At 37.3% G+C, this 12,155-nt stretch overlaps 1 protein-coding gene across 1 annotated transcript in view; it reads right to left on the bottom strand.

Annotated features, from left to right (window-relative positions):
- Positions 1 to 12,155, bottom strand: part of CLASP1 (cytoplasmic linker associated protein 1) — a 241,921-nt gene that overhangs the window by 69,218 nt on the left and 160,548 nt on the right. The window contains exons 20-22 of the mRNA XM_021719081.1: positions 8,849 to 8,956; positions 6,166 to 6,192; positions 4,292 to 4,459 (exon numbers count right to left, since the gene is read on the bottom strand). Of these exons, the coding sequence (XP_021574756.1) occupies positions 4,292 to 4,459; positions 6,166 to 6,192; positions 8,849 to 8,956 (303 nt within the window). The remainder of the gene's footprint in view (positions 1 to 4,291; positions 4,460 to 6,165; positions 6,193 to 8,848; positions 8,957 to 12,155) is intronic.

Consider the following 12,155-nt stretch of genomic DNA (forward strand, 5'->3'; position numbering starts at 1 on the left):
AAAGGAATATAAACAGTCCTACAGTTGTTAACTAAGTGCATAGATTAGTCATGCATTTTTATTTATTAAGATAGTTCCTTAACTGCAAAATGAACATTTGTACCTAACCCTGAATTGTACCCATCTTTAAAATTAAAAATGTTTTAAAAAGATAGCTTTTGCCTGATTACTTCTGAATTTTTACCCAAACCCTATGCCCTCCCCTAAATTCATATACATGCTATATATAGCAAAGAGAAATAAATACTCTCTTTATAGGTTAATTGTCCTCTGCTTTGTGAGGACAACAAAAAGCATTCACAGCAATTAACAGATATGATCTGAAATAATAGTATGCATAAATTAACAAGGTTTACCCTCCTGGTATTTCAGAGAGATAGAGTTCATTCACTCATTGGTGCTGACTGACTCCTTTAACATATGAACATATGGCTATTAGCAGTATACAGAAAAAAGAATTCTTTCTGTTTAGAATTTTGTGAAAATCTTCCCCAAAACCTCATTAAAGAACATCTAGTGGTGACAGTAGCAGTTTAAATGTTAAATAATTTTAAACACAAGAGAAAAACCTACTCACTTATAATACCACTTTCAAAGACTAATCTACAAGAAGGATTTCAAATAAGTATGAATTTAAGTGATTTCTGTAGACTAATTAGGTGGTCAAAACTATTTATATATATATTTATATTTATATTATTCACTTTTCTCTGTAAATGCCAAAACAGAATGTTCTATGTGAGAATATGCCATAGAGGAGAAAACATAAGAGAAGAGCAAGAGATGATGAAAACATACTTGCCGTTTCAACTTTTTTTTTTTTGAGTCAGTGTCTCTCTCTCTCTCTGTTGCCCAGGCTGGAGTGCAATGGCACACTCACAGCCACTGCAGCCTTAATCTGCTAGGCTCATGCTCAAGCAATCCTTTTGCCTCAGCCTTCCAAGTAGCTGGAACTACAGGCATGCACCACCATGACCAGCTAACTCTTTGATTTATTGTAGAGATGAGGTCTCACCAAGTCATCCAGGCTGGTCTTGAACCCGTAGGCTCAGGCAATCTTTTCATCTTGGCCTCCCAAAGGGCTGGGATTATAGACATGAGCCACCATGCTCGGCTACTTATTTCAAAGTATTTTTAACCAGAAAATATTAAAACTTTAAAAATACATATCTACAGAATGTAAGATGTAAAAATGTCAAGCATGTTTTTATAGCCTTTCAGTAGATGAGTGGGAAGAGAAGGGAACCAAAAGCCAACTCCCAAAATATAACCACTATAGATGCTGGTGATTTATGTTACTTTATTGTATCTGAAAAGTCTTACATATCTTTAAAATACACAAAAATGAAACTATTTAAAAACATATTTTCCCACTCAGTTGGACAGTTCATGGAGGGAATAAATCGCCAAGAAAAAAGAGAGAAACAAGACACTACTTTGCTTTTTTGGTTATTCAACAGGAATTACAGGTCGTTTGGGTTAAGAAATCTTAAATGCCAAAGAAAAAGGGTCTTGGCATCACTTTTAAAACAAATGAGAAAAAAAATATAATTTCTTTTTCCTTTTTTTTTTTGAGTCGGGGTCTCACTCAGGCTGGAATATAGCGGCACAATCACTGCTCAACACTAATTTTTTTTTATTATTTCAGTAGAGAAGAAGTCTCACTATGTTGCCCAGGCTGGTCTTGAGCTCCTGGGCTCAAGCAATCCTCCAGTCTCAGTCTCCCAAAATGCTAGAATTATAGGCATTAGCCACCATGTCCAGTCTAAGAAATATCATTTAAAACAAAAAGAGGTATGGTTGAACTAAACTTAATTTGTAGACAACTAGAATTAATTCTCAGTGCAAATTCTAAGCCTAGTTTAGCTATTGTTAAAATTGCTGATTTAACTGGCTTGGCGATTGTAGAAAATATTCTTAAAATTAAGCTGCTCCCTCACTTTATGAACATTTATATTGAAAACAGCTATATAATGGACCAAATGTTAAGACAAATAGGCATATATCCAGCATATACAAAACGATCACAGTAATATATAAATCTATCACTAAAAAATGCTATTATATCTGCCACTCTATAAAGTGGAATCTCTAAGTAGAGTGATAGAAAAAAGTGGAAAGATATATTTTACTCATACATATTTCTTTATATGTGTGTATTCTCACAATGTGCAGAAATTCAGATCTGAACTTTATGTATGACCTGAAAGCTTCACACATAACTGATCCTCCAAATGAGCACCAAGGAAATACACTTCTTTAAATAATGTTTAAAACAAGAACTCCTTGGAGGGGAACAGGCTCCTCTTTAGTTCTTACTAATGTTTCATAATACCTTTTTTCAAAAGCTTATAAAATGCTGTCTCCATATACAAAACAAGCCTCATAGCTGAGACCATGGAACGTCATCATGTCTTAGAGTTATGCTAAATAAAGTTGGGTTATTTCTCAATTTCAAGAAGGTTAAAAATGATTATATATAATAAATATAAAATGAAAAAAATCCCCCAAAAAGGAAAGAATTTTTAAAAGTATAAAACTAACATGGATTGCAAACAGATATCCTATAGACCTAAAAATTAGCTATGGAAAAATGACAGCTGAAACCTAACACCTACATTTAAAATCAGATGCATTTTCCAGACACAATCAGACCTAAACATTGGTATGTTTCAGCATCAGATGTGAAATTTAGATATTCCAACCATTACCTTTTCTCTGGTTATATCTACATCAACACCTAAATAACTTGTCAGCTCAGAGACCATATAACCTAATGCCAATAGAAAGTGGGCATGAGAGAGAATTAACAAAACCCCAGCAAATGCTTCTTCTTGCTTTGAAAATGTGAGTTCAAACCAAATCCTCGCCATTCTTAAATACCTGCTCCTGCATTCTCATCATTCAAGGCAGTCTTCAACAACTTTCACAAGCTGAACTCTACCAGTCTCCCTGCCCTCAACTTCCACCCACCCTGACAAACTTCCATCGCAGTAGCCAAATGAACTACTTGGGGTTCCCACTTGCCTGACGGCTTTTGTTCATGCTTCCTTCTCTACTAAAACACTTTCCCCCTGATCTCTCTACCCTGGCCAATCCCACCTTGTACTTCACTGAAATAGGACCTATTCTGAGACAGCTGGGAGGACTGGGGTGGGCAAGACACTCTTTTTTTTAATGGTCCCAGAACACCATAGTATTTGTCATACTGTCTTACATTTACCCCTCTCCCCCAATAGATCACAAGACCTTTGAAGTCGGTGTCTAAATATATACTATTTATCTTCTAGTTCTCAGATCTAAGTGCCTAGACAGTAAACATAAAGTAAAAACTGTTGGGAGATAAATGAATAAATGAGAAAGATAAGCCAACATGACTTAAGAATATAGTAATCTGATTTTATATTAATAGAATTTTACCCTTAGGAAGCAGATAAAGATGTCACAAAAAGAGTATGAATTTAAGCGTTTGTATATCACAAGACTTCTAAATTTTATATTAAAGATAGTTTACGAATTATATTTTAATAGAGTAAAAGGCCTCTAAGCTGTTGAGAGTAATTCATATGATTCTACATACTATTTCAAATAAACAAAATACTCCAACATAAAAATAAATATTATTTATTGGCTTTCAACCAATTGCTAGCTTTCACGTTTAAACAAATCTATATCAAGAGTAACTATACATATTCTCTGACCACCAACTGGGTTATAGAAGGCCAAAATTAAAGTAAATAAGTACCCTAAAATTGCTTCTGAAAATTCACATAGGTTAATGACTATTGAGTGCTAATCAGTGAAAGGAAAATGAAAAACAACATTGTTTCTAATTGTGAGTAAAAAACCCAATTCCAATACTTTAGAAAATGACTGTAAAACACAAAAGCCACAATGCCATTAATTCCTTCTCATTCCCATCAATTTGAATAGTAAGTTAGATGCTTTTTTTTTTTTTTTTTAAATGAAGATGGGGGTCTTGATACATTGCCCAGGCTAGTCTCAAACTCCTGGCCTCAAGCGACCCTCCTGCATTGGTCTCCCAAAGTGTTGGGATTACAGGTGTGAGTCATCAAGCCCAGGCCCCACACATTCTTCTAACTGCAACTTCAACATGCCATCATCTATGTAAAGCACAGATCAAAATGTCTTTTTTTTTTTAACACAGGCAAAGTGACATCCTCAGTTCTAAAAACAGATCTCTGGTTCCTATATCAGATACACTCCTTAGATTATAATCAAAACTATGACCAACTGGAAATGATGTTCCAAAACCTGTGAGAATCCTTACCTAATCCTATTCGGTTTGGACTTGTTTCCCGGCTACATCCCTGACTCCTGGGAATCTTGCTTCGCTTTTCTGAAGATGGGGTCACAGGTGGGCCTCTTGAGGAACCCCCAGCAAGTCCACCGTAACCACTTCCCAACAGTTTCCCTGGGGAACTCGACCGGCTTCCAGCTGAAAAAGAAGCAAACAACAGTGAATAACAGATATAAATCAAGGAATACACTGTAATAATTTCAGAAGCCAGTTTATACACACTAATTTGAATCAAATACTAAGGGAATTTGATATCAAAATAAAATTTTAGTTGGTGGTAGTACTTTTGTAAAATATAGGAGTATAAAAAACTACTGAGTATTATAAAAGAATATCTATACTCAGAATTAAAGGTGTAATTTTACAAAAATAACTACAAAATTTCTGCTTCAAAAGAGCAAGAGAAGTACCGACAATAGCCTCCCTGTTCCACAGTAATTCTCTACATATAACCACAAAAGTGTTTGCTTATTGTTTTGTTTTTATACTGCAAAAGTTGATATGTGAAAATTTTTAAGTGTAACTGCTAAAAGGGCAAAATATAACCGTAGCAAATTTAATTAGAGAAAATGGGTCCAAGAAAATGCCATTAATCTAACAAATTAAAGAAAAAAGGGGCAGGAGGATGCAATAGCTAGAACCCTGGTTAAAAAAAAAAATCACAAAAGAAGACAGCACGAATACGCTTAAATATACCAGTAATCATAATAAATATGGTTGGACTGAATTCACCTATTAAAACAGATTCTTAGATTGATTTTTAAAAAATAAAATAAAATTCAACTATATGTTGTTTATAAGAGTCAAACAACGTATCTTAGAACAATACCTACACTCCCAGTACTCTGGGAGGCAGAGGCAGGAGCACTACTTGAGCCCAGGAGTTTGAGACCAGCCTAGGCAACATAGCAAGACCTAGTCTCTACAAAAATAAAATAAAATAAAATAGACAAGTATGGTGGCGTGCACATGTAGTCCCAGCTATAGAGGTGGCTGACGTGGAACGGTTGCCTGAGTTCAGGAGGTCAAGGTTGTGGTGATTCATGATTGCGCCATTGCACTCCAGCCTGGGTGACAGAGAGAGACCCTAACTCACAAAAAAAAGAGGGGGGGGGAGAAATAATAGACCACATTCTCTGAGAAGAATGCAATAAAACTAGAAATGAAAAACAAGTAACATGGTTGATAATTTTTTTAACAGCTAAGTAGCTAGATACCTATGTGACCATATCTTGTGGAATAAAATTATCAGAGAAAAAGCAAAATTGTAAGCATCATACCAATACATCCAAATGGCAGTCATTTACTTAGATGATCTCCCTAAATAGAGAAGGCAATACAATTCTAAAATGTAAAGTATACATTATTATGACCCAGAAGGGGAAAAAAAAAAAATCTTTGAAACAACACTTACTTGAAAATGTATGTGTATGAAATTTAAAAAGATACTGTATCATAAAATTTTTTTAAAGATGCATTGTATAAATAAAAACTATCATCAATCAAATGAATCACTTAAGGTAGACTACTCAAAAATTTAATAGTTTATAATAATTTAACTACAAATTGAAGTGAAAAATCTTTATAAAATCAGCAATATACATAACATGAAGAATTTGTTTCACGACCTATTAATTTTGTCCATATAATTTGAGCATACAAATAAACTATTAAGGTACATATAAGGAGGAAAGAAATCCATTTCAAACTCTAGAATTTGAACACACAGAAAAAATGCAGAAAGATTAACTAAGTTCATAATAAAGAGAGAAATTAATGCTGTGCAAGGAACATGGGGGGAAGGAGAATGCTTAAAAAAAAAAGCAAGAAGAGAAATGGCTTACCACCAGCAGGATTAGCAGATCTGGATCCTGGATTATGAAAGCAGACCAAAGGACAGGCAAAAAGTGGATTAAAAGACAATAACACAATACAGAAGGTCAGCATGCAACACAACACAAATGTCTTTGTTCACAAACACATCAGCAAAACAGCTATTTTTCCTAGGACTTAATTATTTCTTCTAGTCTATTTTTGTACTTATGTGTATTTTATACTTGCCACCTACATTAGCAATTATTTCAGGTGTTTCATAAAACTTAGGAACCTACAACATGCCAGGCACAGTGCAAGACTTAGGAGATGCAGAGTGTTGCCTTTACAGAGTACATCTACTCTCTAGCTTTAAGCAACGTGAGGGAAGCAACTGTCATTCATCTGTATATCACTACAGTCTTCTATGGTGCTTATCACATAGTAAGTGCTCACTAAACATCAATTAATAGAAAAAAATTATCAACTAGTTTCACCAGAATGTGGTATGAGCTCCCATAAACCTCAAATACTTAAAACGGGCCAATTATTAAGGGTTTTAAATGTTATATTAATGAAATCTACTTAGTATTAAACCAGGACTATGAATACTAGTATATCTACATTTGTAACGAAATATGCTTATATTTATCTCTTATTAAAATAATTTTTAAAAATAGCTCTATGCAAAAGCTGAAGGTGTAGGCATTATCATCTGCTAGTATAGTCTCCTACCCTGAGTGCAACTTCATGAATAAAGTTAAGCTGAAGAGTTTTAAAAGTGGAGCCCCAAGGCCAGGCACAATGTTTCGGTAAGACTGAAGAGTTAAAGCCCTATCATCATCCTCACTCCTAACAGGTAAGAAGCTTTACTCTTCACATCTCTTAGGCAGAGGTAACAAATGCATTCCTACAATCTGCCATATTGAGAGAAAAATACAGAACTGACTCCACTGGGGCAGGGAACCCTGAAGAGGCCAAGGTCAATAAGCAGAAGAAACAAAGACACATAAAATACTGTTGAACCCTCATCCTCCGTTGTTATTGACTCGATTTTATTATACTGACCTACATTATGAGACTTGAATACTTTTTGTCATGAAGCATTCCTCTGCAGTAAGACTTGACCTGTATTTATGAGGGCATGGCCATGGCATTATATCCTTCTGTGTCCAGGGATCAGACAGAATCACTAGGGTTCAACAGAATAACCAGAGGCAGGATGACGTTCCCAGGATAGAGGTTTCTGGGCTACAGTTGTACCCTGGACCTGACGACAATCCGGTGTCAGGTCTATGTAAGGAGGGCATCCGTGGTCCTAATGGACTCAACCTACCCTCAGTTACATTCTTCGTCACATAAACCCATCTCTGGCTTTCCTTCTGGAACCTATTGAAGTAGACAGGGATAGAGGAGGAGGCTGCTCAGCCTCCGCTAGGACAGGCGTCTGCTGATCGGAAGCAACTACGGCTGCACAATTTGTTTTCGTTTACTGACTGTCCATCACATGCGAAGCTCATAATTCTCATTAAATTCTCATGAAAGCCCCATGTGAGTGGAACTTGTCGTCTCGCAACTCACAGACTATGAAACAAAGGGGCACAAAGGTTGAAAGGCTTGCCCCTCGTCAATCACGCTGGAGCCAAGATGCAAACCCAGGTCGGTCTGACACCGAAGCCCATGCTTAGAGTGTGTCACACTACAAAATACAACTATGCCACAAGAAGGTTCTGGAGCCTCACCAAAGGTAGCAATATGACTGACCTGCTTTTTTTGCAGAAAGGCTATAACACGAGGACTACAGTCATCCAAGGAACAAGGAAAAGAATTTAAATTCAGAGGGAGCTGAGAAAGGCTCAATACTAAGAAGGCAACTAAGGTCTGGCCGCAGACTGTGTGCTCTCTGTAAAAGCCAGACAGTCCCGGGGGCCACAAAGGACACAGACACACATCAGGTAACCAGTGCTGAGCTGTGGGCACATGTGCAGCTCCTGGAGATGGGAAGACTCTTCCTTCCCACGCTCACCTTGCCTGGGAGCACTCTGGCCCATGCACAGAAAGTAAGCAGGCCACTCAAAGTTATGTGCAGCTGCCAAGTGAGACATCAAGTCTGGATCCTAAGAGTGATCAGAGTAAATGCATTCCAGGTGTGGCTGCTTTCATGACTGAGGCTAACAAATCAACTGACTTCACATATACAGAGAAGCAATCATGGGGGGGGCGGGGCACAGGTAGGCAAAGCAAGAGCCCACACGTAGCAAGAGAGGTGCAGGCCGCAAATGTTAGAACAGAGGGTTAAAGAGGAGAGCTTTTAATGGATTTATTCATTTACCATTGGAAAGAACTCAGCATTGATAGTTTTATGTCCAGGTACTGTTCTAAAGTTACATCAGAAGGATTCCTTATCAACACAAAAATGAGTCACAGAACAGATAAGTTTCCACTTGAGAGGCTTCAAAAGAGGGAGAGAAACTATATTTTAACGTTTAATGCTTAAGGATACAACATCTAAATCACCTGGAAAGGAGACACCTCTGCCTGGAATGCTCCATTTTATAAGCTTACCCAACAAACAGTAAGACTACTCACAGCATCTGAGACCACAAAAATGTCTTTTTCCACCAGGAGTCAATGTAAATATTGTAAAGTGTTTAATTGTAAAATAGGCTGTTGACTAGAACGACGGTAACCAATAGCATAAAGTATACTTCTTACGCTGGGACTGTGAAACCACTTTAGCACGACTGCGGCCCCGACTATCAGAAGGTGTAGAGGCGACATTGGTGGCACTCCCAGAGCTTTGCCTTCTCGTGCGGATCCGACCTGGAGGACATAGCAAAAACAGTGTTTCCACAACATTTCCATTTTCTTCACCTACTGAAGAAAAAAACCCACCCACCGAGCAAGGGCAGTGATTGGGCCAATTACATGGGGAGCAGGAGCTTCTATGTGAGCCAAGTCCACCCACCCCCGCATGAGTTCGGACATATCTCCTGTGTGTGCATGCACACGTATGCATACGAACTGCACACAGAGGTTCTACAGACACAGGAGGAGCGCCTGAGGAGTTGCCATTGGCCTGCAGGCACTTAGGTTTCCATTATTTCAGCATAGTATCTTTTCAGATGAGAAAGTGATATCCATCTGAGGATTTTTTCCTACAATTTTTTCCAGAGAGCAAAATACAGAACTGACTCCACTGGGGAGTCCTCCTTTTTTTTATTTTTTTATTTTTTTACTCCTCTTTTTTATTGCCTAAATATCTAACAAATTTCCAAAAACAGAAAAGAAAATGTTAGCTGTTACTTAAGAAAATACTATTAAAAAGAGTAATACAAAAAAACTTCCCTAAACAAACAAAAAACCCCCACCTTCTTAACTCAGCAATAATAAAAGCTATAGCTCCCTAGCGAGTAAATGTGATTTGATACATAGCACTGAACTTCTATTTTAAAGCATGTATGCCAATAAGTTTCTGGGCTGTAAAAGATAAAGTTAAAAAGAATCGATATTAATAATACCTACAGAAATGACGGCCTAAAAGTAATTCAATGTTAACCCCAATTAAACCATGAAACAATAAAAATCAAAATAAATTCTGAAACACAAAATCATTGATGATTAGACTAGTATGGTGAGGGGTTAAACTTTTTTAAAAATTACACAACTTATTTAATTTCAGGGAGAAAAATGTGCTGCTTCTGCCATAATTCAATCAGAATAGTGATCTAATAGAGAAAGCACAAGCCAATTTGAACTACCACTGGCTTTTTATATTGTTTAAAATCACCTCTACCCTAGCATGTAACAAGAGCCTGCAGAAAAGGAAATGCATAAAACAAATCCTAAGGCTTGAAAAAGAATCAGGAAAGGAAGGTAAGGACCAATGAAAGAAATCACAGCATTAAAAAAAAAAAAATTAAAACTAGAGAGAATCAATGACCTTTAAGGACAGTTTAAGACTTATACACAAATTCTAGAATCTACAGTACACTAAAATGAAAAGCTATACCATTTACTCTGTTAACAACTACGTGTGTGTCAACTCAGAACCCTTACAACATATGAAGTGATGATGCCTACTTTACACATGAGGAAACAGAGAAACAGGGAGATCAATTAATTGGCCCACTGTCACACTATTGGTTGAGATACCTGTGCCTAGCTAGCTGAGTGAGGATCTTTGGTTTTCCTATGAAGTCACCAAGCTAAATCACATGAGCAAAGTGAACATGAAAAAATAACTGAATTTAATTTCTTATTATAAAATATTTAGGTCACAAAAAGATTTTTGAAACAAGTACATGCCCATTCAGCTTAAAAAAAATAAGAACCCTCATTGCTAACCCCCTTGAATTTTCCACCTTCCCCCAATATTTGATAAACCCAGTGTTCAGCATTCCCTTGTGTTTGTGTATGTATGTATATATAAACTTCCATGTGAATATATGTGTAAATATATATATACCTCTACCTTCTGAACATAGTAGAAATTTTGGGCTGGGAGTGGGGTGATGTAGATTTAATTACTGATTCAAATTATCTAATGAGCAGTCATACAACTACTTGTTTCTTTCTTTGGAGAAAGAGTGGATTGCCCTGAAATTTGTACAATTTGATTTTAAATCATTAACATAAAGTTGTCATTGCTTTTTCCTATTACCTTTAAAGCTCTACTGATCCGCATTCATGGCTACATTATTAATAACAGTTTATCTGTACCTTTTGTCTGTTTCAATTGACCTCTTAGGAAGTTTGTCTATTTTATTGCCTTTCCAAAGAATCAGATTTTCTACTTCTCCATCTTCTCTAGTTTATATTTATTTCCTATTTCATCGCTTTTCATCACTTTTCACTCTTATCATTATTATTTCCTTCCTACTCTTCTTTGGGTTTAATCTGTTCTTTTTCTAACGAATTGGAAACTAGCTCGTTATTGAGTCTCTCTCTGACATAAATTTAAGCCCATGAACACTCCTCTTAAGGACTGCTTTTGCTTCCTCCTGGACTCATGAGGACTCAGGACTACGTGTCGTATGTTGAAAACACGTTACAAGATCTCATTTACTGGTTTATTTGCTCTGCAAAAATAAGGTGGATCCATACTTCACACTTTTTCTCCCCCCGCCCCCCAGCTGGTCTCTCTCCTGGGCTCAAGGGATCTTCCTATGTCAGTCGCTTGAGCAGCTGGGCTATATGCAAGCATCACCATGCCTAGCTCACACTTCACACCGATAAAAACAGCAAATGAACTATCAGGCCTGCCTAATTTTTAAAAAACTTTTGCAGAGACCAGGCTGGCCTCAAACTCCTGGGCTCAAGCAATCCTCCCACCCTGACCTCCCAAAGTGCTGGGATTTACAGGTGTGAGCCACTGCACCTGGCCTGAACTTTTTGTTATCATGCTACAATTCTCTTTAATAATACTTTCTGCTCTTTTATTGGTCTGTTCTTAATAAATCTCCAACAGCTTTCTTCTACTATAACCTTTTTTCCTACTCATCCTTTGTCTTCTACCTTTAGCCTTACATTTTAGATTTGTTCCTTTAAACATCACACGCTAACTTGAAAACTCAAGTCTGACAATCTTTCTCTTTTAACTGCAAAGTTTGGTTTATTTAAGCTTTTTCCAGTTTACACGCATGCTTTTTTTTGTCTTAATTTGTCATTTTCATTTTACCCACCCCTTTGTTTCTTTCTTTTGGTTTAATCTTTTAAAGACATGCTTTATTGTCTTTAAAGAATATTATTATTAAAAACACAGTTTCAGCCGGGCTTGGTGGCTCAGCTCGTAATCCCGTGCCTTTGGGAGGCTGAGGTGAGTGGATTGCCTGAGCCTGCGGGTTCGAGACCCGCCTGGGCAGCGAGACCTCATCTCTACAATAAATCAAAAACTCAGCCGGGCGTGGTAGCGCGTGCCTGAAATTCCGGCTACTCAGAAGGCTGAGGCGGAAGGATCGCCCGAGCCCGGCAGGTCGAGGCTGCGGTGGCCGGGAGCGGCCACTGCGCTCCAGTCTGGGCG

This window comes from Carlito syrichta, unplaced genomic scaffold (genome assembly GCF_000164805.1).
Source record: "Carlito syrichta isolate Samal-C Ts95f unplaced genomic scaffold, Tarsius_syrichta-2.0.1 Scaffold314115, whole genome shotgun sequence".
Classification (NCBI taxonomy): Eukaryota; Metazoa; Chordata; class Mammalia; order Primates; family Tarsiidae; genus Carlito; species Carlito syrichta.